This window comes from Punica granatum, chromosome 7 (genome assembly GCF_007655135.1).
Source record: "Punica granatum isolate Tunisia-2019 chromosome 7, ASM765513v2, whole genome shotgun sequence".
Lineage (NCBI taxonomy): Eukaryota > Viridiplantae > Streptophyta > Magnoliopsida > Myrtales > Lythraceae > Punica > Punica granatum.
Genome location: NC_045133.1, coordinates 25202588 through 25225022, shown reverse-complemented (window position 1 = coordinate 25225022; position 22435 = coordinate 25202588). Strand labels below are relative to the sequence as shown.

Here is a 22435-nt window from a genome sequence, read left to right as displayed (position 1 = left end):
CAAAATCTTCATAAATTATTTTTTGTTATAATATTCCATTTAGAAATCGAAAATACCATAAAAAATTTTAATACTGCAGTAATCTCCAATGGAAGGCAAAACTTTTTGAAGAAATCTCAGCATAAAATTCAATTTATTGATTTCTTTAATTTTTAGAATCTACATAATAGAATGTATATGAAATAAATGAGAAGATTTAACAATCTAGTATTTCTCAAATAAAAATTAATATTTCATAATAAATAATAACATCAAACAAGTATACATTAGTATATATTCATACACAATAAAAATATATTAATATATGGTTATGTGGACAACTTTTAGTGTATATATATAATAAGAAAAAGTATGTCTGAATTATATGTTATTATAGAAATATATTTTTTAAAAATAGATTAAATAATATTTTATTGATATATATAAAGTATATTTTCTTTTCATAAAACATATTAGATTTGTTCATTGAAAAATAAAGACATCATATTATATTTTATCTAGATTCTATATGACAATTACAAATATGAATTATCATACATATAAACATGGACATATTCAACTCTCAAATAATACGTCTACAGCAAGTGCGAGCTCTAGAAATGTATGTCTATCCCTAGATACAACTGAGTTGATTAGATTATTTTTCTTTTTTTATTTATTACTCTTTATCTTTTTGCTTTTATTCCTCGTATTTTTTTTTCAAGATTGGTGATGAGATTTTTGTCACTCGAAATTTACCGCTATCCATATACGTACGCTATCAGAAAATAAGATCGTTTACCATTAAACTTTACAGTTATTTGTTTTTTTTTTGTTTCACTTTTGATTCTCGAATGAATGGTTTTTGCTTTTTTTCTCATATTTTTTTCAAGATTGGTAATGTGAGTTTCGTTTCTCGAAAGGTATTGTTACACCTATACGCAAACTCTCAGAAAGTAAGATCGTCTACTGCTAAACTTGAAGTTATTTGTTTATTTTATACTTTTGTTTCGCTTTTGATTCTCGAAGTAATTTTCTTTTTTAATTTTTAATTATAATTTCTTTTCACATTGATGGAACTATCATATGCAACGATTGAGCTCCACGACTAGTGTGTGTGTGTGTGTGTGTGTGTATATATATATATAAGTAAGGACGAGATAGACCCGACTAGACTGTCTCAGAACGCTCTGTTTCTGAATGAATTTTTGAGTTTTTTATTTGATATTAATTTTTCTATAGAAATGGTTTTGTTTTAATTTTTAAAAGATATTTTATGATAATATCTGATTGTCTTCATCTTTTGAGATTTTTTATATTTTAAAGATAATTCTTAGCAAAACTATTTTTAAAAAATTTTAAAAGATATTTTTCTGACTTTCTAATAAAATATTGTATTACATAATATTACATTTATTAAATTACGAATTTTTAAAAATAAAATGAATACTTTTTCATAAGATAAATTAACATTAACGTAACAACATATCTCTAAAACTTTTTAGAATATTTTATTATCTATATAATATTTAAAAAAATCTTGATTTTTTGTTTGAGATAAAAACTTAATATCCACAAAAATATTATATTAGGATTAAAATAAGTGTGTGTGTATATATATATATATATATATATATATATCTTATAACATGCAGTCATGCTACAATCTTTAATAAAGGCTTTTAGCCTTTTACTAAAGATATTGATGTAAAAGAATATTTTTGAAATTTTTTTGCGAAGATTTTATCTTCTTTATAAGCCAGATAGCTTCAGAGAGTTCGAAATGAAATTTTCTCGAATTATTGAATTTTTTTTGTACTTGAATTCTCGGTGTAGATGCTACATAGTTGGTTCTCATCCTTTAGAGACTGCGAGTGTAATCGGAGCATTCGTCGACAAAAGGATCACCCTTGATATTAATTTTTAAATAGAAATGATTTTGTTTTAAATTTTTGAAAGTTATTTTATGATAAGTTTCGATTATCTTCGTCTTTTGAGATTTTTTAATATATTTTAAGATAATTCTTAACTAAACTATTTTTAGAAAATTTTAAAAGATATTTTTCTAACTTTTTGATAAATATTGTTGATTACATAATATTATATTTATTAAATTACGAATTTTTTAAATAAAATGAATATCTTTTATAAGATATTAAAATTTTAACATAATAGAATATCTCCAAACTTTTTTAGAATATTTTATTATCTGTCTAATATTTGAAAATCTTGAGTTTTTTATTTAAGATAAAAAACTTAATATCCACAAAAATATTATTATATTAGTATTAAAATAAGTGTGCCGCAAGCATGAAATTAGTTTTCCAACCCATGCCATGTGGCATGAATCTAATTGGCCAACACTGAGTCAGTACATTTGGGATTATTGCCCTAAATATATAAATGTCAGGGACTTGTTTCCAATAACCAATAAGTTTATGACTCGAATTCCCCGTGTCGTCCAACGTAGAAAGATGATACGCTACGTTTGGAATATGGACTGAACGACACATTCGATAGAATTATTTTGGATAACGGTTTGACGAGAATTCTGCGTGGATAAAAGCGAAAACACGACCCTCAAGGATAAGATCACATGAAAAATATGTGTGGAAGACATGACCCAGACAGTCACTAACAAATTTACTTGGAGTGGAGAGCACGCAAAAACTTTCCTTAATCAACAAGGTAGTTCGCTTCAGCCACTTTGTCGACGATTTCCACCTCAGAGCAACCAGCATAACAACCAGGGGAGCTTGGAGGCCTATAAATACCAGCTAATCTCCTGGGACAACAACAACTCAATACACTACTATCGACATATTGCAGCTTAGCTTAGCTTGGGAGCATCCTCCCTCTTATCTTAAGAGTATGGTAATTTAGATAACCGAACTTGTAACAACAAGACTTATCCTTCAAAGATTCGGGTTCAAAATCTGTGACTATAGGAGTATTTCTCAACGACACGGTCACGACTCCATCAGTCCTTGTTCAAGAAGGTTGTCACCATCCTACTGCATTTGCTTCCGATCATCTCAACGTGGTTACAATTCTTCCAAATTATTGAACTTGGGCGAGCTTAAGTCAAGGTTTTTCAGAGCCTAAACTACCTCCGTCGATGGAAAGTAGAGGAGCTTGATTCAAGGTTTTTTAGAGCCTAAACTACCTCCGTCGATGGAAAGCAGAGGAGGTCATCCTCTGTAAGTTTGTTTCGAGCATGTTATCTTTTAATATTCTAACTGTAATTCCCATATTATTATTAAATATTGTAATTTAGTTTCATTTAATTGCTTTGCAATTCCCTATTTCTCTCTATAGTCACAAAGTCCTTGTACGTAAGGCATTACCTAAAAAAATCCCTAGGATTTCGACCTAAAAGAAGTTCTCTAGAGAATTGAAAAATCGGAAACTGTCTTCTCCAATCTGTCAAAATCTACATACAAAGTGTACATATATATATATATATATATTATGTATGTATCTTATAATATTTAATCATAACTCATGCGGCCATCTTTAATAAAGGCTTTTACCAAATATTTGAATTTTTAAAATTCAATGATTATTTTCTTATTAGATATTGATGTAATGAAATATTTTTGAAATTCTTTTGAGAAGATTTTCATAATATTTGATATTTTTAAATTTTTTATTTAAGATAAAATCAATATCTAATCACATTTATATAAATATTAAAACAAATTATATTTATTCACAAAAAAAATAAATGTGTATTCATACGTATGATCCAACTATATATTTTTACTTAATTTATTGGTGAAAGTCAACTATAATCATATATATATATATAATAAAATATATTTTTATTTATTGTAAATTACAATTTATGACTGTTAGATTTAAGCATATTATATATCTTATAAGATGAACTATTTTAATGAATTTTATTCATTAGTAGTAGTACTAAGAGGCGTTGTACATGAAACACCTTCATACAAGCATAAGCCGGTCAATTTTGATCCAAGTCCTACTTGACAGAGATCATGCACATAAAGGTTATCTAAACGAGGAAACCCAACTACGACGCCAATCTGACATCAAAGAAAGTAAACGTTTAATGTCTAACAAAATGCTCCTGAGTTCCTATGAAGCTTGCCAGGGTGGTGAGGAATGAGGATAGCATCAACGAAGGGAAGGGCATCGCCCTCGATCCAAAGCTTTGACCAACCAAAGTGTAAAGCCAGGGAGATGGCAGGAAGGACTGCGTTTGCCTCAGCTAGCAGGGGAGAAACTGAGATTGATGATTTCTCCTTTCTCATTAGAAGCAACTCTTCCCGAGTATGAACGGCTTCCAATCCAGGCTACATCCGAGTTAATCTTCTTCCGACCGCAAGCAGGGATCCCGAGTCCTGAAGTTCTTACAAGGCAGGGGTGCAGAAGCGGTAGATCCAAGTCACGATCCATGGATCCTGAGTCTTGAAGTGCTTATAAGATGAACTAATTAAAGAAAGTCCTAATAATTAGTTCAAGAACCAAAAAATGTTGACTTTTGACTTTGCGTTGACTCCTCTTGATCCCATATATACCCCCCTTGCTTTGTCCAAGAGAGGAAGAAGACTTTCATTCTCCCAGCCCCAAGTACCACTGGTGGATAACTGACTAGGCTCTTGAAACTTTTATGAAGAAGAAAATATAAACTCGAACCCCCGAAATGGGGAACCGTTAACCTTAATACGTTAGATATGACCGATTGAGCGAGATAATGAAAATATAGATCGGGTTATTGGAGCCTCCATCGACGTACCTTCGCCACAGGCCTGCAGCCCTGCCATGCTTTCGCAAGAGTGCAACGGATCATCGCCTCAAATGCTAGAACACGTCGATACCGAGATGCGGAGGGGCCCGATGGGCCGGGACACGCTTCATCTAAGCAAATAAGGCCCATTCCAAATGCCTCCTCTTATGACTACAATTTGGCTCCTTTTTTTTCTTTTCTAATTAACTTCAAATTCAGGATAAATCAAATCTAAGTTTTTTGGTGCCACAAATCTCTTGATTAAACTTTATTAATTTGAAGTGGGATTGGAAATGGGATACCTTTCGTGGCAGGGAATATTTTATATGATATTGGACGGTTCCGAGAAGGAAGGAATAAATGGTCAAATTCCCATTACCCTGATCAATCAATCAATTAATTATCAGTCGTAAAGTGTGGTTTGGAATTTAGGCTCATGATAATATTATATGGGCCTACCCACTAAGTGCGTAGGCCAAGGCAAAGAAAGAAGACGGCTTTTGGCTTTACCTTTTCTCGTGAATGTGCGAAAACGCAAACATCGATATAGCTTACCTAATAGAAATAAGAAAGTTTACTTTCAATATACGTCAGTGAGACCTTCCGTATCACCTTATTTCGTATTATCATTTTGTTTGCTGGACCCCGATCTGGGCCTCCCTTGGTAACGAATGAAATGATAACAGTAATGATATATTGTCTTTATCGATATACGTCGAGATTTTCTTTTGGCATATTGTGATTTGCAGGTGCATTTAATGGTGTATGGACTTTTTCGTACAGAATAATCATATTCATGATTGTAATCATTACCATCATGATATAAAGGAAGAAGATTTCACCTATTCCGTTCTTTAATGATTTCAACCAACCCATCCATTACATTGTTTAGCCACCACCCACCCACGCAACCACCACAACATGTGCATATTTTTCTGTCACGGCCGGATGAAATTTCTGTATGCGAACTAGTTGGTGATTTTCTGTGAAATTATTTTCGGTGCATTCCGGTGTTTATTTGCAGTTTTTGGTCGGTTATGAGTCCGAGCAATAGTTATTAAAGAACGACTCGTCCTGTAATATTTCGTATTGAGATATGTTATCCCCACACAGAAACCACACGCTTCTTGAATCCAACAACCTATCAATTTAAATTTTTGGATTGACTCAAATCCGTGTAAGATCAAGTGAGAATTTGACATTTCACGACATAGTTCTTTTGAAGGTGGAGTTGGATGCAGCCTGCGAGAGTTGCACCGGACTCCCACATGCTCGACTTGGTTTTGGTGATCTCAAATCTGGCGACCACGAAACAAGATCTGCACTCTGGAGAACTTCTCCTCAGAGCTTCGCTAGCCTTTTTCGCTCGTTTAATTATGCCAAGTCCACCAAATACTGATTCCTACTGTGTTCAACCAAGTACGTAATAGAACCAATATTATGTATAATTTGAGTTCATAATATCTATTAATTCGTGTCAATTCTGCTACGCAATAGTCCATTCCCGTAAACGTAAAACTATCCTGCATCCACATTTCATTGCAATGGACCTCCCTCACAACCGATAATCGGAAAAAAATAAAAAGAAATCGAATGTTTGCCCCAAAAAAGATAGTATCTCGAATTAAATTCAAGGGCTGCTGGAAATGGAAAACGGAATTGGCAACTAAACTACACATTGGATGGACTAACTTCAACTGCTTTAAATGTGGGACCCACGCCTCCATCTCCATCAACATGGGAGCCCACAGCCTTCTTCCCTCCATATTCATTTATTTACTTATATTTCATTATCAATTTTTTTGCGCAAATAAACTCAATTTTCCAAAGTATTTTATAATTTGAATTTCGACTAATAAATAAAAATTGCAAGAATATATCTAATATTTTTCCAATAAATTTCCTATGTGTATATATATATATATATATATATATTTTTGCTATGATAATCCATCCCGTTATACGCCAACCAAGAACTGGATGAACTTCCGAGGTCGAGCCAAGCTCGATTCGATATTGCGATCCCCTAAAATCCCTAAAAGTCCTGTGAAACCCTAGCCTATCCCTACCATGACCGGCAAGAATAATTTTGATTTGGTAGTATATATGCAGGAAGAGATGATCTTCAGAGAGAGAGAGGAGTAAGGGCTTGTGTTATTAGCTTATTAGGGGAGGAACCTATTGGCGTCGTCTTCTCTCCGCTTCAATCTGGCCTCGGCATCAGCTCCGGAGCAGGTGGCGGAAGTGGAGGCGGAGCTTGAGCTGGTGGGGAAGTTGCCACCGCACTTGTCGCAGCGGCTGGAGGAGACGAGGATCCGGCGGCACGAGGGACACGAGGAGTGAGATCCGAGCCACTTGTCGATGCACGCCACGTGGAAGGCGTGGCCGCAGTGCGGGAGCACTCGGATCTCTTCCCCGGCCGCGAATTCCGCGAGGCAGATCGCGCAGTCGGAGAACCTCGCGGCGGACTCCGGCGTGCAGGTGAGCTTCGGGAGGGAGCGGAGGATTTTCTTCTTGAGCCCCTTGTTGGCCTTGGAGGGAGGCGGCTGCGCTGTGCCTGAGGCTGCGGCGCCGGAGGAGGAGGAGAAGCGGCGAAGCCAGGCACAGCGGGCCACGGCCACGAGGCCGAGGACGCATATGAGCGCGCAGAGGAGGGCGGCCAGTATGGCGACGAAGTCGGAGTCGCCGGCGACGGGCTCGGAGGAGTCTGCGGCGGTGCTCTCCGGCGAGTCGGCGGAGCCGAGGAAGCGGAAGGGACGAGCCATACGAACGGACAAAAGATGAGAGAGAGAGAGAGAGAGAGAGAGAGAGAGCGAGAGTGTTGTCTGAGAAGAAGAAGAAGAAGAAGAAGAAGAAGAAGAAGATGATGTGGGCGTATAGAGGGTGGCTTCCAAGCCTTTGTCTTAACAGGAAATTTCTGTTTAAGATTAAAAAAAATATGGAAAAAGAATAAATATAATGATAAAAAAAAAATTTAATTTCTTTTTTCACATTATATTAAATTTTATACCAGAAAAAATTCTTTAACCATAATGATTCCATCATTTACGTTGCAATTGATTTCATAGTTTAGATATATGAGCTTACGGCCTAGTCGAAGTTCAAGACTGTTAGCAAGAAAACCGACCATCCACATGATGTATAAGATGAAACGACGGTAAGAAGTATATGAACACTCTAATACTGTTAGAAATTTATGGCGAATTTTTGACGATTTATAATGCTTTTTTTTTTTAAGTTATTCGATCCTCGAGGGAACGGTATGGACCATGTGAGTTCCCACAACGGATTATTGGTTTTTCGAATTTTCCGGTCAGAAAAGCAGTGTATTAATCGAATAACAACGAAGTAACTAATTGAGATGGTCATTAAAAGAATGTGAAGTTAGGAGAGCCGGACGGGGAGTATACACAAATTGCATGCCACCCCAACTTAATTCACGTACCCATCAAATTATTCAATACAGAGAGCATTTGTCAAGTCGTTGGGAAACTTCGGGTCGTTCTTCTCCTCCATTGCACCAACAAGAAGCGAGGAAACCGTCACGCAACTTCAGAAAATCCCACTTTTTATTTTTTATTTTTCTTTAAGCTTTCTTTTTAATTACTTATTTATCCTCGATAAATCGTAAGATAATAAAATTTCTCGATATTATAATGTAACGACGCCTCTCTCTATAAAACAAGAAATTCCAACATCTTTCTACTATTCATGAATCCAGTCCTGTTATGAGACGAATCGCTACCTACCGGAAGATGGATGCCGGATTCGTAAAGGTCCTAGAGGTTCGATGCCCGTTACCAGCCGGGAGAGCAGACTACAATATGTCTGGCTTTTGAGTGCTTCCCTTCGGACATTCCACTATGGGGATTGTCGATCCTGGCCCGTACATGATGCGTGGAGGTCCACAGCAAACTAATGGATGCGATTTGGTGTCCAGCTCCTACCCAGAAACTGGGATTTTCAAAATCAGAATGTAATCGGGAGATCAGGTAGATCTCCAAACTTTCAACAAACGGCATCTCTATCATTGCATCGATTCATCGACATGATCAGACCTCAGGGAATCAACAGATAGAAACCGATCTGAGCTTGCAGGATTCCTGAAGGGATGAATTTTTAATGCAACACAGTTCTAATGAATTATTACAGAGCGCTTCTGACATCATCTATCCGTGGATTTAAGAGAGACAAAGAATAAGAGCTTAAAGAACAACTACAAGGACGAGCAAACTCGTGAAGAAGAGTATGTCAGCTCTACGATATCACAAGTCGTACCTCACGTTCCATTTGCCGTTAACATCTGCATTGAGCGTCCAGTTGTTCTCCCTGATCTGCAAGTAAGGAACCTGGATTTTTTTTTTTAAAGGGAAAATAAATGCAACCGAAGTGATTAAAAGTGGAACAACATCAATGAGCCGATAAAATAAGCAAAAAGATGGAATTATTTAAATTAACTCATAAGATAGCAGTTTTGCGGGTAAAAAGGGTTGCCAATAATTGTCATAGTCAGGTTGGAAATAACTTAACTGAACCGATGCAGTATTTGATCAAATCGGTCAGTAATCAAATGGAAAAGCAGAGTAATATCTACAGCATCTATATATAGACATCATCAAAGAGATCACGAGAGCTAAAGAGTTGATCTAAGTTCCACTCACAATTTGCTGGAGGGGCTTCTGCTTCTCCTTTGTGTCTTTTCTGGGAGGCTACATATTAGACCAGATAAACAACGGATTAGAGCCTGTTTAGAGCATTAACAACAACATACCGAACCATAACTACCTCTATATTTTCATTAGAAGAAGGAGACCATCACATAAAACTGAAGAGATCTCGAATAAAAGTAGGATATATGCAGCTCCTAGTTGGAATTGGATAATTTTCGGGGTAAATTTTCATCACCGGATTTCTGCAACATATGAGAGATGCTAATATTGAATTCCCATTGGGGAGGGGTGGAAGAACGTGTATGAGGTTTGAGGACGGGAAACACAAAGCCATGGCAACTAATTAAGAAATATATGGATGTCCTTGCACAGGAATGATCAGATACACCACCGTTGATCCTTAAGAACTTCAAGGATATGAATCAGCATTTACTCACCTGATCAAACACTTCAAGACCAACCTTGACCCTGACATCTTGATCCTTCTGGAAATCCTTAATGTTCAGAGCGAATTCTGCCGCTCCCCTCGACTTCCACTGCAGTTGCATAAGAATATTAGCATATAAAAATGCCTGAAAAAGGAAAGACTTTCACTCTTTTAAGGGCTAAATGAGTAATCATATAACTCCCAGACATATGACCGAGCAAAAAATGGACCAAAGAAAAGCCAGCTTCATGATCCGATAGAGATAATTGGGGCAATGCAATCATTGTCTCATGCTTAACAGAGGAACTCGCGTAAATTTTGCAGAATGGTTGAAGCTTATGAATCCTCGCTTGAAGAAGGGAACATACTTGCTCACACACATAAGCAAATAACGCCCAACAAAAAACCAAACGCAATTCAACATTCTCGCCGATTTTCATGAAGTGCAACAAGATAATCAAACAAACCTGTCCAAACTCTTGGTCAACATCGGACCGTGCCTTCACAATGAAGGCCAAAGCTCCCTCCGATGTCACATCGAATGATTTCTTCCCACGTACAGTATACCGGACCTTCCCATTCTTCTCATAAAGCAGGCCTACACCGAGGCTACCCGATATCTAAATTGCACATTTCAGCATAAGTCATTTAACAACACTGGTAAAAAGCAGCTCCCGGTTCGAATACAATGACATCGAGATAGATAGGAGTAAAAGATTGCACGCACATCAGGGTAGAAGCGTCTTATCATCGCATGAACGAAAGTCGGGGCTCCGATTCTCGTGTCCAGCTCCCCTTGAACCTGACACACGAAAAGGAAACAGTACCCGGAAAATTGAAGCAGCAGCGAAGGAGGATAAAACGACAACCATGGGCAAAGAACTCGGAATCAATGAAATTGGTCATAGCCATTTCTGTGGTGTCGGCAGCAGGCAACATTACGTCGAGGGCTCACAGGTAAGCAATTGCAGATTGATTGATTGATTTACCGCTCACCTGCAGGCGGGTTTTGGAATCGATTGGAATCTTTTCCTTTGCGTGGAATCTGAGGGACTTGGAGTCACCCCAGTATCTGAGCGATGTCTCCATTCTCGAAGTGGCCCTCTGAGCTGCCAAACTGGAGGATGAGGCTCTGCTGAGTTGGTGTTAAACCCTAGCTATGGCAGCAAGCAGTTATCAGCTACCACAGACAAGAAGCCCGGAGGTAGAAGAAGACAAACACAGAGCAGCTGCCGCTAGCTTACCTTTACTTTCTTTCCTCCGTACACAACGCTCACCCTCCCCTCTCGGAGGCGACGAGGATTGGGCTTCTGCCACGTCGCGGCCGGCTGTGGCTGGGCCGATGCTCGGTCCGCCTAAATAACTTGGGCCGATCTTTTTCTTCATCAACTTTTTGAGGATTTTTGCCGACAGCTCTCCCGTAAGGTTTTATTTCATTTCGATCCCATAACTTTCTCTTCTCTTTTATCTTCGCCCCTCAAACTTAAGAGAGCTGTTTTAATTTTCTCTCGACATACACATAAATATATATATATATATCCTTTTCTATTCGTATATTGCAAATTTTAAATTATCGTTTTAAAATTTCTGAGGTATCGAATGGAACGGGCTCACCAAGCAGCCAAGCCCAATATTGAGCTGACAATAACCCCGATCAGGGGCAAGGCCGACGGCAGCCACACCTGACCGAGGCCAAAACTCAACCGCCAATCCTAGATGAAAGCTGGAAATGGCACTAGATACTAGATAGGACGCTGCTTCAGGACCAACGAAGGCCAAATACATTCTTCGTGGAGGACAGCCTTTGGCAATGAAACCGACCACGGCTCGCCTAGAAGTGTGAGACCGGCCACCAACTCGTCAATCATCATATATATCGATCTAATAACTACGAGAGCAAATTGCTACAGCTCAATCATTCGCCGCTGTTCACTTATATCTAAGCAAAACCCTCGAAATATTTTTAAGTTACTTAGTCCCGTAGATCTCAGTTCAGAGCAAAAATTCTAGGCAAAAAAATCCCTAACAGCACCAAGACTTCTCAAAGGGACTCGGGAACAGGGTACAGTACGAGCTTCAAAAGCACGAGCAATTGAGGTTAAAATTGAAAATTTCATAACTCATCAATAAACTCAAGGAGATCATCGACCTCCTGCCTCAGCGCCGTAATCTTCTGCTGCTGGGCATTGATCCGGTTCTCGATTTCCCGTCCGCTGAGCTTCTTCTCATAACAATCGACCACAGTCGAGAGCTTTACCATCAGTTTCTCCTGCAGTTCCCTCTCCTTCGTCACCAACTCATCAACCTACACAGAGTCCATCACATCAAAAATGGCAGCAAGTTGAAAGAGAGGCTAATACTGTCGTAGGCTAAACCAGTTGAATGATGAAGCAAGCACATGAGATCAGACCTTAGACACTACATGACCAGCCTGGGAAGAAGATTGCAAGAATGAGAGCAAGGGCTTTAGCTCTTTCGTGAGCTCCTTTAGAGCACTGTCACCCAACTTTCGAGCAGCTTTACAAGCTTGCACATCGCCCGTCCTAGAAAGATCGCGCAAAGATGCTTCAAGCTTGTCATGGACTGCTAGGCAGCGGCTGATAATATTATCAATCTGTTGAATTACTGCTTGGACCTGAGATACAAAAGCCAATGCGCATTAAAACTTCCATTTCATCGATTCTCCCTAATTGCAGATTCTAATTTAGAGAAAGCTTACCTCTTCCCATTGGAGTTTCGCCAAGTAAGACGGTGAGGACTTGGAGATAGACATGTCAGCATGCATGTAGACAATGCAAGTGATGAAGAGGAAGAAAAATCCAGAGATCAGCATCAGTGGTTCCATGAGCATCGAGATACTGCTGAATGTGTAATAGACCTGTGAAACATGGCCCTGTTAGGAGATTGGGATGGGAATATGGTCTACAGAGTGGCTCAGGGAATCTAAAAGCATAAGAGGGAAACCAGGAAGTAGGTTGTATGTAAAATTAACTGGGCATTGTGTGATATCAACACCCAGTGTAATGTTATCACTCCTCTCACATAGGTGTCCATAGATCCTATAGATCACACGTAATGCATGAAGTAAATCAGCATTTAGACATTCGTTCAGGACCTAATGGGATTATAATGGAGCACAATGAGCATGAAAATAATCTACCAACGATTGTCAGTTCCATGTAGCATGAGCTTCTCTGAAATGCAGAATCCATAAACTGCTAAGTATTTGGATTTAAAGTATCTGAATACACAATTTTTTATACATGTCATAAACTGCAGCAGGCTTTTTGATGATTTGCCAATTGAATATCTGGCTTTGCTTTCTTTGGCAGTGTTATTGCTCTTGCACTATTTAAAAACTTCAAAGAATAAAAATCATTTTGATTGTGAGAGAAATACAGATACCTGGAAATACTGATTGTGCTCAGGTACGACATTGCTCTTTTCCAAGACAACCACTGGTCTGCCTACTAGATCCAAATGGGAAAACTTTGTCTGCATAGGGTCAAATGTACTTTTAGGGTCAGAGAACTGCCTCTTCATTTGAGTTTCGAGAAGAATATATAATTGTCTTATTATTCGACTGAGACACAAGACAAGAAAAACATGGAAAGGTATGAATGAAGAAGCTATATACGTGAGTCTCCAATTTGCAGTACCTCTCGTGACTCTTTAACAGGAAATGGAGCAGAAACAGATATATCTCGAGATCCTTCCGGCAAAACAACCTGTACTTCCAAGCACTTAAATTAGGATCTCAAGAAATACAAATACACAAAAACGTGCAGGAGTTCAAATTAAATAATAGACAGCAACTAAAACGTAGCAATTCCATTACTTAAGCCTTAGCTTAAGTAATGAACATCAAAAGTTTCAGCACACACTGACTTACTTTGACAATGAGAGTGTCGACGACTATCTCATTTATGGGGGAACCAAAGGAGATATTGATGAAGCGTTTTCCTTCTGATTCAAAAAGAAAGTCCCGAAGTGGCAAACCATAACCAATGGTAAACGCAGTCCTCCATCCACCAAACATTGGGTACCTAGGTTCAATTTCCAGCTCCGTCTGCAGTCAGAGAGAAAAGCTTCTCTGAGCATTCAAAATAAGATAAAGATATGTCATACAAACAGGAACTTTGCACCAGCAGACATAAAATACTTTTACCTTCTTTGAATCCCCCCAAAGATGAGATGTTGAAATATTGCCAATTTCATCCCTGTAATATACAGAGTGAGCCCTTGGTGGCAATTTTGCAACAAGATTCTTGAAAGCTGATGGGCCCCTAATGTGTGGTCTGGCCTGGAAATCAAGCCTGCAGCATCAACAAAGGCTTAATCAATGAAGCATCACAAAACAGCTATAGGTAAACTACCAGGTAAAAGATGGACGAAATGGACATACCGGGAAAATTCCCCCACAATCTCAGAACCTCCATTAACAATGTTGTAGTGCTCTGTCACCTGTACATTACCCCAATGAGAAATTTCTATCTCTCGTACCACCTGTCGAGCAACAGCGAAAGGCCGGTTGCTTTCAAAATGGACAACAATGGGCGAGTAGGAAAATGGCGGAAGGTTCTCATAAGGCCCATATTTAATGTCTGACCCATGGATCTTTGTGTTCTCTAGTTTTGTGTAGGATTCAATCCTGGCCTGTGGCAGTTTAACAGTGAGTGACTGAGCCTTGACCTCATAAGGAGAGAGGTAATAGGCACTGTCCTCAAACACGAGAAGCTGAATATCAGCCTGTGTAATCTTCTCAGGGAAGGGTTTCAATGAGTGAGCGTACACAGCCAATACATCCAGAGTGAAGCTCTCCCCTTTGCCTAGTGGCTCAGGCAATGACACCGAATAGCCAACCAAAGACGGAGGCATCCCTTTGAGCTCAACTTCTTTAACGGGAAGAGTAACCGAAGAAACTTTCGCTTTTCCCTTCCCTGCATTGGAGACTGCAGACAAGTACGCCAAGGTTTTTGCCTGCCGGTCAGGGAAGACCACCAACACTTCTGATACAGAATTGCCACCTGTGTTCTCCGCCTTCATGCAAGATTTCGAATGTAAAAGCAAATATGTTGTCAAAATACATTTCATGATAGCTCAAAGAGAAATGAAACACAGACACTGATCAAACACGGAACGGGGAGGCACCTTGAGCGTTGAGGTGATGCGTACAACTTGAGTCGTCAAATCGACCTGCAACAGACAAACTTGAAGCAATTAGAGCACACGGAAATTGAATGTGTGAAATCCCCATTCACTCTAGCTTCTAGGATATAAATAATGATGCTTTCTATTCATGTAGAAATGAAAGTCGAAGAGCAGCAGACAATCAAGTGTCAAGGAGAGCTTGAATATCGATCCGGTTCCAACAGCTAATCATACACTGTCTACCAAATAACATCAGCAGGTACAACTTCCGAGCTTAGAGCGGCAGTCAAAGTCCGGCGAGATCTCAGGTAAGGGCCACACAGGCGGCTCCAGCCGGCGACATTGAGGAGAGGACGAGAATTTGCGAGAGAGAGGAGATCGAGTGAGGCAACTTACGCGTCGATCGACCTTCGAGAGGACCAGATCGGAGAGCGCCGGTGAGAAAAGCAAGGCCGCCGTGAACAGAAGCAGATCGAACCTCAGACCCATCTCGCGAGCTTCCCACTGAAACAATAGACTTCGAGCTCGGGAAGAGGCAGAAGAAAGGCTGGCCGATCGACCGTGCAAAGACTTTTCGGTGGGTTCTTCACTGCAACCCGACCCGTTTGAGGCATAACCCCCGACCCGGTTATGTGTTTATGGGCTTTTTTCGTAATTTACATGGGCCTGACCGGCCCAATAGAAAGGTCTCCGACAGTCAAAATTGTAGCACTTCAATTCGATTTCAATGCACTCACCATAGCCATACATTATACGTAATGAGAGATTACAATCGATGGAATAATAAGAAATCGATATCGATGTAACAATTGCTAACTTGATAAACAAAGAATGGCTCGGCTTACATTTCATTTTACAGAAGAAAACAGGAAACCAAAACGGTTCTGAATGTCGGCTTGGTGCGGTCTATTTCTACGTTCTATATTTAACTCGACCATTTTTCTTCGGATGGTTCCACTTGCAGGAGCTCAATATTCAGCTCGAAGGTGGCCCCCGGCTGCAAGGTGCAAACAAAGGTGACGCTATATCAGACAGTATACATATGAGAAATGACCATCTCATTGTAATCTAGACGACATGCTGGATCACAAAATGTCTAGTAATAAATTGCAGTGTAACACATTCTTCACTCGTCGATGTCAATCATAACTGAACCTATCCGATACCTGACACGAGAAAAAAAGTTTCCCGATCCATAAAATAGAGGTACTCAGAATAGGCAGGTAAGCAACTATTGGTACAGGAGAAGTCAAGAATTGGGAGCTTACAGGTATCTCGTTCATTCCCTTCGAGCCATAGCCAGCCTCTGGAGGAACAATGACAGTTCTCTGGAAAACAAAAGATTCGTCATCGAGTTATTGTCAAGGAGGAGAGAACAAATGACTGGAGAACATGGAAAAACTGTCACACCTTCCCGCCCACTTTCATCCCTTCGGTTATTTTGTACATAGCAGGAGGCGGTTTCGGGGCAGCCTGCGCCGAAAACAAACCATTCGGATTGTCTACAAATTCACGCTTCCGTTCTTTTCCAGGAGTAGCTCCCACCTTGAACTCATATGGCTAACAAAACAAACACACATCAGTATAAGGAAGAAGAAACCGAAAACTTGATAAAAGTTGAAAGAGACCGTCCAAAACCTGCGCGATTATGCGATTCCCTGCTAAGAGCTTAGACTCTCGACTCGAAATTGCTGTGATGCCACGGTATAAGCAGTCAAAATGGACCTGAAGCAATAGCGATATAAGTACAATATGTAAAAGCCATTGGATTGAGTCGAGAGATTGTTATGATCGTAAACGAACCTGGACATTCATGCCGTTTTCGGCCACCGGGCCCTTTCCCTCGACAATGTCATAGTACTTTAGGCCGTCAGCTGCTCGAAATGTCACACGGGGTTGGAAACGGAAAGCAAAGTGCTACAAATCTATAATCTCAAAACTCACATCTCCAGGAATGAAGTGAACCTATTCATGCATTTGCCAGCAAAACTTCGAGTGTTCGAGACAATGTTCGATTTTCCCGACATATTACGGGAAGTGGTTCTAATTCAAAACTACAGATTTCTTCTGGAACATTGTGATGATTAATCTACAAAGAGGATTCGTCGATGGCTGACGAACTTCAAGAGACACTGAAATTCCTACGCAGTTCGAGAATGAAATTTACACTCGACAAAATATTCAATGAATTGCAGGCAACTGAGTGAAGAACGCCAACTCAATCAAAAGGACGAACACGAAGCAGACAGAGAGAGCGAGAGAGGTGGAGAGAGAGGTACTGACGGCCAGTGGAATATTCCTCGAGGGGGATGTTCTTCTTGTTGCGCCTCTCCCTCGCCTCCGACGGCGGAGGCAGCGACGTCAGCGTGAAGGGGAGGGAGGAGGAGATCAAAATCGCCGATCTTCTCGAGATGCGTACCGGAAAGACGAGCCGCTGCTGATGATGCTGTTGCTGGTGGCGGGTAGCGCCGGCGCCGGAGACGGAGGTAGAGGGGCAGAAGTCTAAGCTGGGAAGGGAAGCCATGGCCGTTGGCGGGGAAGAGGTCGAGTCTGCCGCCTCCCACCAACCACTAGACTGAAGGGGGCGCCACGCTATCCGTTCCCTGACACGTGGCGCGGGATTGGACCATGATGGCGGGCATCAACGGCTGAGATCTTAGACCATGTTTTGTCTGGTACTCGCGTCGCACTGGATCATGAATATGCTCCCGGACCCCGGTGATTCCCCGCCACGTGTATGCATCGATAATATCGAGCCTCTATGTTCCCGCAGAATGCGCTATCATTACAAGTTCAGGGTGCATGAGAGCCCAAGCTCATTTCACTGTAGACCTCGCCCGGGACTTCGTGCGCCGGGTCCATAGATGTCCGTCAGCTTCAGTAAATCCACTGTCTTAACTTCCATGGAGCTCGAAGCTCAGTTCGTCATTTCCCCCGGTTCGTCCGCAGAATGAATTCGATTTCGAGTTCTTTGGCTGTAACGGCGGCTCCCGGAGCTCGGCGCTTCACCGGTAATGGTCCCGATTCCTTCGTCATTTCTGCGAATCCTGTCCAGTAACTACCCCCCTGCTTGTGTAGTGACGATTCGCTCTGGTTCCGCTTGTTTATTCTCGCCATTGATCGGCACCGGAGTTAACGGTGGCCGATTCGAGGATTCGTCTCGATACGTAGTTTGGTGCTAAAAGCTTGAGACGCTGATGAGTGGACGATTGTGGATTTGTACTGTTAGTGGTCGCCTTTGTCGCGTTGGTCTGCGGTGCCGATTTTCGTTTCTTCTCTTTGAAAGCTCTCTGCTTGCTATTGGAGCCAGAAGCGATGGCGTTGTTTGCTTGTGATTGACCAAACTGAGTTGGAAACATAGATGGTTTGATATGATTATGTTCCTTCCCTTATATGAGATAACTGCCCTTTTAGGTGCTTGGTTCATCGAGTTTGTGGTCAGTGATCATTTTCCTGTTGATTAGCTGTGGCATGCTGAACAAATTATGACCTTCCGTCAATTCTGACATTCTGGAAAGCAGGTTTCCTCCTCCCCATTGAGGTTCACAAAAAAAAGGTTCAACATTGGTGCTGATTTTCATATTTGAAATTTCGACCTCTGGTTGGTTGTCTGTTAAGAATTTAGCAAGTTGCAGAACAGTTTCTTCGTAAGCAAGGCGTTTCATATACGCCACTTTGTTTCATTCTTTTGTGGTTTTTATCTGATTGGCAAGAGTAATCAAATCCCCTTTTTGCTCTGTTTCGGTTATATTTACCTTCCTTGTCTGGTCTCGAAGTCGGCAACTGCCAGTGGCTGCTCGCATATCACCAAGTGTTCTCGTGGACTTATCCATTCACACTACTTTATATTTGCTTCTTGTTGTAATCGTCGTGTTGATCCTTTTGCTAGGTTCCTGTAACCACACAGACGAATTTCTTGGGAATACATGCCGCACAAACTTGTCATTCCATTCGAATCGTGCCAGGGACCTGCAGCTCAGCTCCTCCAGGCGACTCACCACCATTCGTGCTGGGTACAGGTATTGCCATGACATTGTTGCAGTGATTCGTCACTTATACCTATAATTATAAGCGGCTATGCTATACAGTAAAGGTAATGTAAAAAATGTGGATGGATAGTTAAATTGGGCGACTGGATAATCTCTCTGGTGTCGCTACGAAACTCAAATTTCTTTAGATTTTATCTTCTTGGTTCACTTTTTTGGATAGGCGTGAACTGTGGCCATCTGACATTTGAATTCCTAAGTTGGAAGAAAAGGGAAGCATGTGATAATGGAGCACTTTCAGTTTATTCAATAACTAGTTGGTTAACCGATGCATGTGCTTATTCCTCTGATCAAAAGCTCCTAATACGGCATTTTCTCTTTTTGCCCATTCAGTGATGATGGAAAGCCAAGCAGTGCAAGCATCTTTGTTGGAGGCTTTGTCCTTGGAGGAGTTATAGTTGGCGCACTCGGTTGTATATTTGCACCCCAGGTTCCAATCCTCCATGCAAGACACTATCCAAATTTCAATTAGATAAACTATATACATCGTGAGTTGTTTATCTGAGTTCATTTTTTTAAGGGTCAAGAAAATAGTTAGCAATATATAGTAGCTTTAAGTGGCGTATTATGTACCGATGGATGAGGAAGGGCTATTCAAGGGTCTGGCCATGTGGTGTGTACCGACTGCATAAACTTCGGTTGCAGTGAGCTTCATAGTTATGCAGAATAAGCTGCTTACAATCTTCAGTCCAGATTGTCTGAACAATAATCTTATACTCTCATGCAGATCAGCAAGGCACTAGCTGCGACTGACAGGAAGGATTTGATGAGGAAACTGCCCAAATTCATATATGATGAAGAAAAGGCCTTGGAGGTGAGCCGGCCGCTCTTGACTCCTCGATTATCTTCCACACTATTGCCCGAATTCATGTTTAGAGTAACTTTTTTGAGATGGGCTATAGTTGGAAAAACCAATTTCCATGGGATAGTGCTCCGTGGATTTTCTATACTGTGGCTTTCATCCTATCCTATAATGTTATTAAAGACAAAAAAAAAAATACTGCCCTTCAATGACATTGACTTTTGCTTCATCGAAGTTGTTTTCTGTTTTGCAGAAAACAAGGAAAGTTCTGACTGAGAAGATCGCCCAGCTGAATTCTGCCATAGACGAAGTGTCTGCTCAGCTACGGTCAGAAGAGTCACCGGATGCCACTTCGGTGGACCCTGATGAAGTAGAAGCTCCCGCATGACCTAATGCTCACAAAGTTACCTCACGTCATAACCCTTGCAGATCATAGAGAAATACTACAGTATATGAAGGAGTCGGTCTACTCGTGTTTCTTCGAAAGGCTTAACATTGTTCAGTCATAAATCGTTAAGAATCTATTCCTTACCCACCATTCTCGGAAGTTGCAGAAAGAAGCAAAATCCAGATTCTCTTGTTAATGCATGCTTTATTCCCGGTTTCATGGAAGAAATTTGGACAATTTGACCGCCTGAGAGTTGTGTTTTCTAGTCATGTAACTCGTCGCCAGATTGAGATTAGATCGTTAATAATGCTAGTAGTTGATATGTGACATACACAATTGTCTTTCACGACCCAAGTGCGATGCGGATTAATATAAATCTCGATTTCTCAAAAATAACGACCATCAGTTTGATATCTCGAGCTGACATTTATACTGAAATCTCTCATATAGTAAATCTCTCCAACAAATCTACAGAATAACTTCAATATTGCGTTTGGTTTCATAATAGAATTTTAAAATTAGATTTTGATTTTGAAAAAAAAGTGGTATAAATGGAATCCACCATTTAACTTATGTTGTTTTGTTATGGAAAAAAAGTTGTATAAATAGGGTTCACTTTTTAACTTTGTATGAGTTATTTTGTTTTGTATTGGGTAGAGTTAAATTAGAATTGTGATTTTAAAATAACACTCACAAACCAAATAAGGTATAAATGATTCATACATATTGAGAAATCCGATTATATCAAATATGCTTACTCATAAATGATATATATATATATATCCAAAATTATTTTATATCAAAATGAAAATATTGTTGCGTCGTAATGAGAGACCATCTTAAATATATATATGCAAATAATCCCTTTTTTTTCTTGCGAATAATTTTCAAATAATATCTTTATTAGATTGCTTAACAATCCAAATTTAGAAACAAAAATCCTAGAAAATATATCATCTCCAAGACTCCGATTAGGTGATCATCAGTGTGGTTTATAGGGTAGAAATAAATCTATCTCAGAGTCAACAGGATCAAAGATAATAATTCGCTGCCATATAAATAGCATTGAGAGACCGTATGGACTCTTCTATTATCAATACGTATTATCATCAGCTGGTGGACTCAATTGCAATGGCAATGGCCAAACCATCTGAAGAGGAGGATCATAATCCGTTTTTCATCTTCCCTCAGCCAGACGAGAATTTTAAGGTACAAATGACAACGCAGACTCATACTTTACCATTACTCCTTGATCGGAGCATTCAATTCCATTATATCTATTGAATTTTCATTGGACTCGTATGAATTTGGTCAATTTTCACTTAAAAACTCAAGTTAATAAGTTTTAAGTGACGGTACCCAAGTCTTATGTAAACCCATAGATATTCATTCAGTTTTTTCATGTGAGATTAACATCCTCAACACCCTCCCTCGCGTATAATGTGTGATCTATTTATGTTTATACATTGTCACGTGTCATTGAACACCCGCCCTCAATAATTGATCTCGAGCCGAGCTCATCTTCCATGCTTTGGTGAGGGAGACTTACATGAGGCGCACTCTTGGCAATATTAGGCTTGACGTGGTGTGGGTGCGCACACATGCGTGGACACGCATGTGTATAATATGGGCTCTGATAACATATTAAATTTTCATTGGACTCGGTAAATCCCATTTTTCGCATCGATGACATATGACGGTAATAATGACAAAGATCTTCGCGATGATTTAAATGACATATTGTATGTTTTTTTTTTGTTCTTATTTCTTTAATGGCACTGTTAAAAAAATCTTGGGAAATGATCAAAATAGAGTAGGGTAGGGGAAATGAATACGATGGATAATTCCAAGAGGGTCTTCAATCAATTAAAAATAGAATCATAGAGAAGGAGAAATACAAGTAAAAAAATGAAAAATTCCTAAAATGTGAATGGAATTGATGACCATGTCTCTTCTAGTTCTATCCAAGAAGTGGAGCGGAAGAGACCGCTTAGGCTTCGGGAATTCTATTGCCACCAGATCGGTGTTCCCAATCTACCCAAGAGCCAGCCACCTCCTCCGTCGGGGATACGTTGTGATACCAATCTCGGCGTGCCTTCTAGCCATATTAAGCAGGGTTAGTTTCTTTCCTACACCTTATAACAAATACACTTTTATCCCAGTCTAAGTAACTGAACATTTTTCTTTCATCTTTATTTATTTTTAACAGTTGACCC

General features: G+C 39.8%; 5 protein-coding genes across 9 annotated transcripts; 1 reads left to right on the top strand and 4 right to left on the bottom strand.

Moving 5' to 3' along the window:
• Positions 1 to 6242: 6242 nt before the first annotated feature.
• LOC116213427 (RING-H2 finger protein ATL80-like) lies at positions 6243 to 7639 on the bottom strand. Its single transcript, XM_031548349.1, has one exon. It carries the CDS (start codon positions 7498 to 7500, stop codon positions 6901 to 6903), a length of 600 nt encoding a protein of 199 aa, XP_031404209.1. The 5' UTR covers positions 7501 to 7639; the 3' UTR covers positions 6243 to 6900.
• Positions 7640 to 8741: 1102 nt separating this feature from the next.
• On the bottom strand, positions 8742 to 11175 carry LOC116213428 (outer envelope pore protein 21B, chloroplastic-like). Its single transcript, XM_031548350.1, has 7 exons — positions 11077 to 11175; positions 10829 to 10989; positions 10560 to 10634; positions 10300 to 10452; positions 9843 to 9941; positions 9397 to 9444; positions 8742 to 9084 (listed from the first exon to the last, which is right to left on the bottom strand). Exons 2-7 carry the CDS (start codon positions 10919 to 10921, stop codon positions 9001 to 9003), a joined length of 552 nt encoding a protein of 183 aa, XP_031404210.1. The 5' UTR covers positions 10922 to 10989; positions 11077 to 11175; the 3' UTR covers positions 8742 to 9000.
• A 504-nt stretch (positions 11176 to 11679) lies between these two features.
• LOC116213425 (dolichyl-diphosphooligosaccharide--protein glycosyltransferase subunit 1A) lies at positions 11680 to 15546 on the bottom strand. The gene is made up of 10 exons (XM_031548346.1): positions 15380 to 15546; positions 14984 to 15028; positions 14238 to 14872; positions 14001 to 14148; positions 13725 to 13901; positions 13492 to 13560; positions 13238 to 13327; positions 12552 to 12710; positions 12243 to 12467; positions 11680 to 12137 (listed from the first exon to the last, which is right to left on the bottom strand). Exons 1-10 carry the CDS (start codon positions 15470 to 15472, stop codon positions 11946 to 11948), a joined length of 1833 nt encoding a protein of 610 aa, XP_031404206.1. The 5' UTR covers positions 15473 to 15546; the 3' UTR covers positions 11680 to 11945.
• Positions 15547 to 15700: 154 nt separating this feature from the next.
• LOC116213426 (peptidyl-prolyl cis-trans isomerase FKBP18, chloroplastic) lies at positions 15701 to 17552 on the bottom strand. Of its 2 annotated transcripts, none has more exons than XM_031548347.1 (6): positions 17267 to 17550; positions 16787 to 16857; positions 16622 to 16708; positions 16394 to 16543; positions 16252 to 16311; positions 15701 to 15980 (listed from the first exon to the last, which is right to left on the bottom strand). In XM_031548347.1, the coding sequence occupies exons 1-6, from the start codon at positions 17505 to 17507 to the stop codon at positions 15909 to 15911; spliced, it is 681 nt and encodes a 226-aa protein (XP_031404207.1). In that variant the 5' UTR covers positions 17508 to 17550; the 3' UTR covers positions 15701 to 15908. The 2 variants fall into 2 exon arrangements, with proteins under 2 accessions (XP_031404207.1, XP_031404208.1); XM_031548348.1 differs by lacking the exon at positions 15701 to 15980 and adding an exon at positions 15994 to 16149 and having other exon boundaries at positions 17267 to 17552.
• A 286-nt stretch (positions 17553 to 17838) lies between these two features.
• On the top strand, positions 17839 to 20550 carry LOC116213429. 4 transcript variants are annotated; one of them, XM_031548354.1, is made up of 5 exons: positions 17839 to 17994; positions 18873 to 19002; positions 19363 to 19459; positions 19757 to 19843; positions 20085 to 20550. In XM_031548354.1, the coding sequence occupies exons 1-5, from the start codon at positions 17934 to 17936 to the stop codon at positions 20217 to 20219; spliced, it is 510 nt and encodes a 169-aa protein (XP_031404214.1). In that variant the 5' UTR covers positions 17839 to 17933; the 3' UTR covers positions 20220 to 20550. The 4 variants fall into 4 exon arrangements, with proteins under 4 accessions (XP_031404214.1, XP_031404212.1, XP_031404213.1 ...); XM_031548352.1 differs by having other exon boundaries at positions 20067 to 20550; XM_031548353.1 differs by having other exon boundaries at positions 19363 to 19474.
• Positions 20551 to 22435: the final 1885 nt, after the last annotated feature.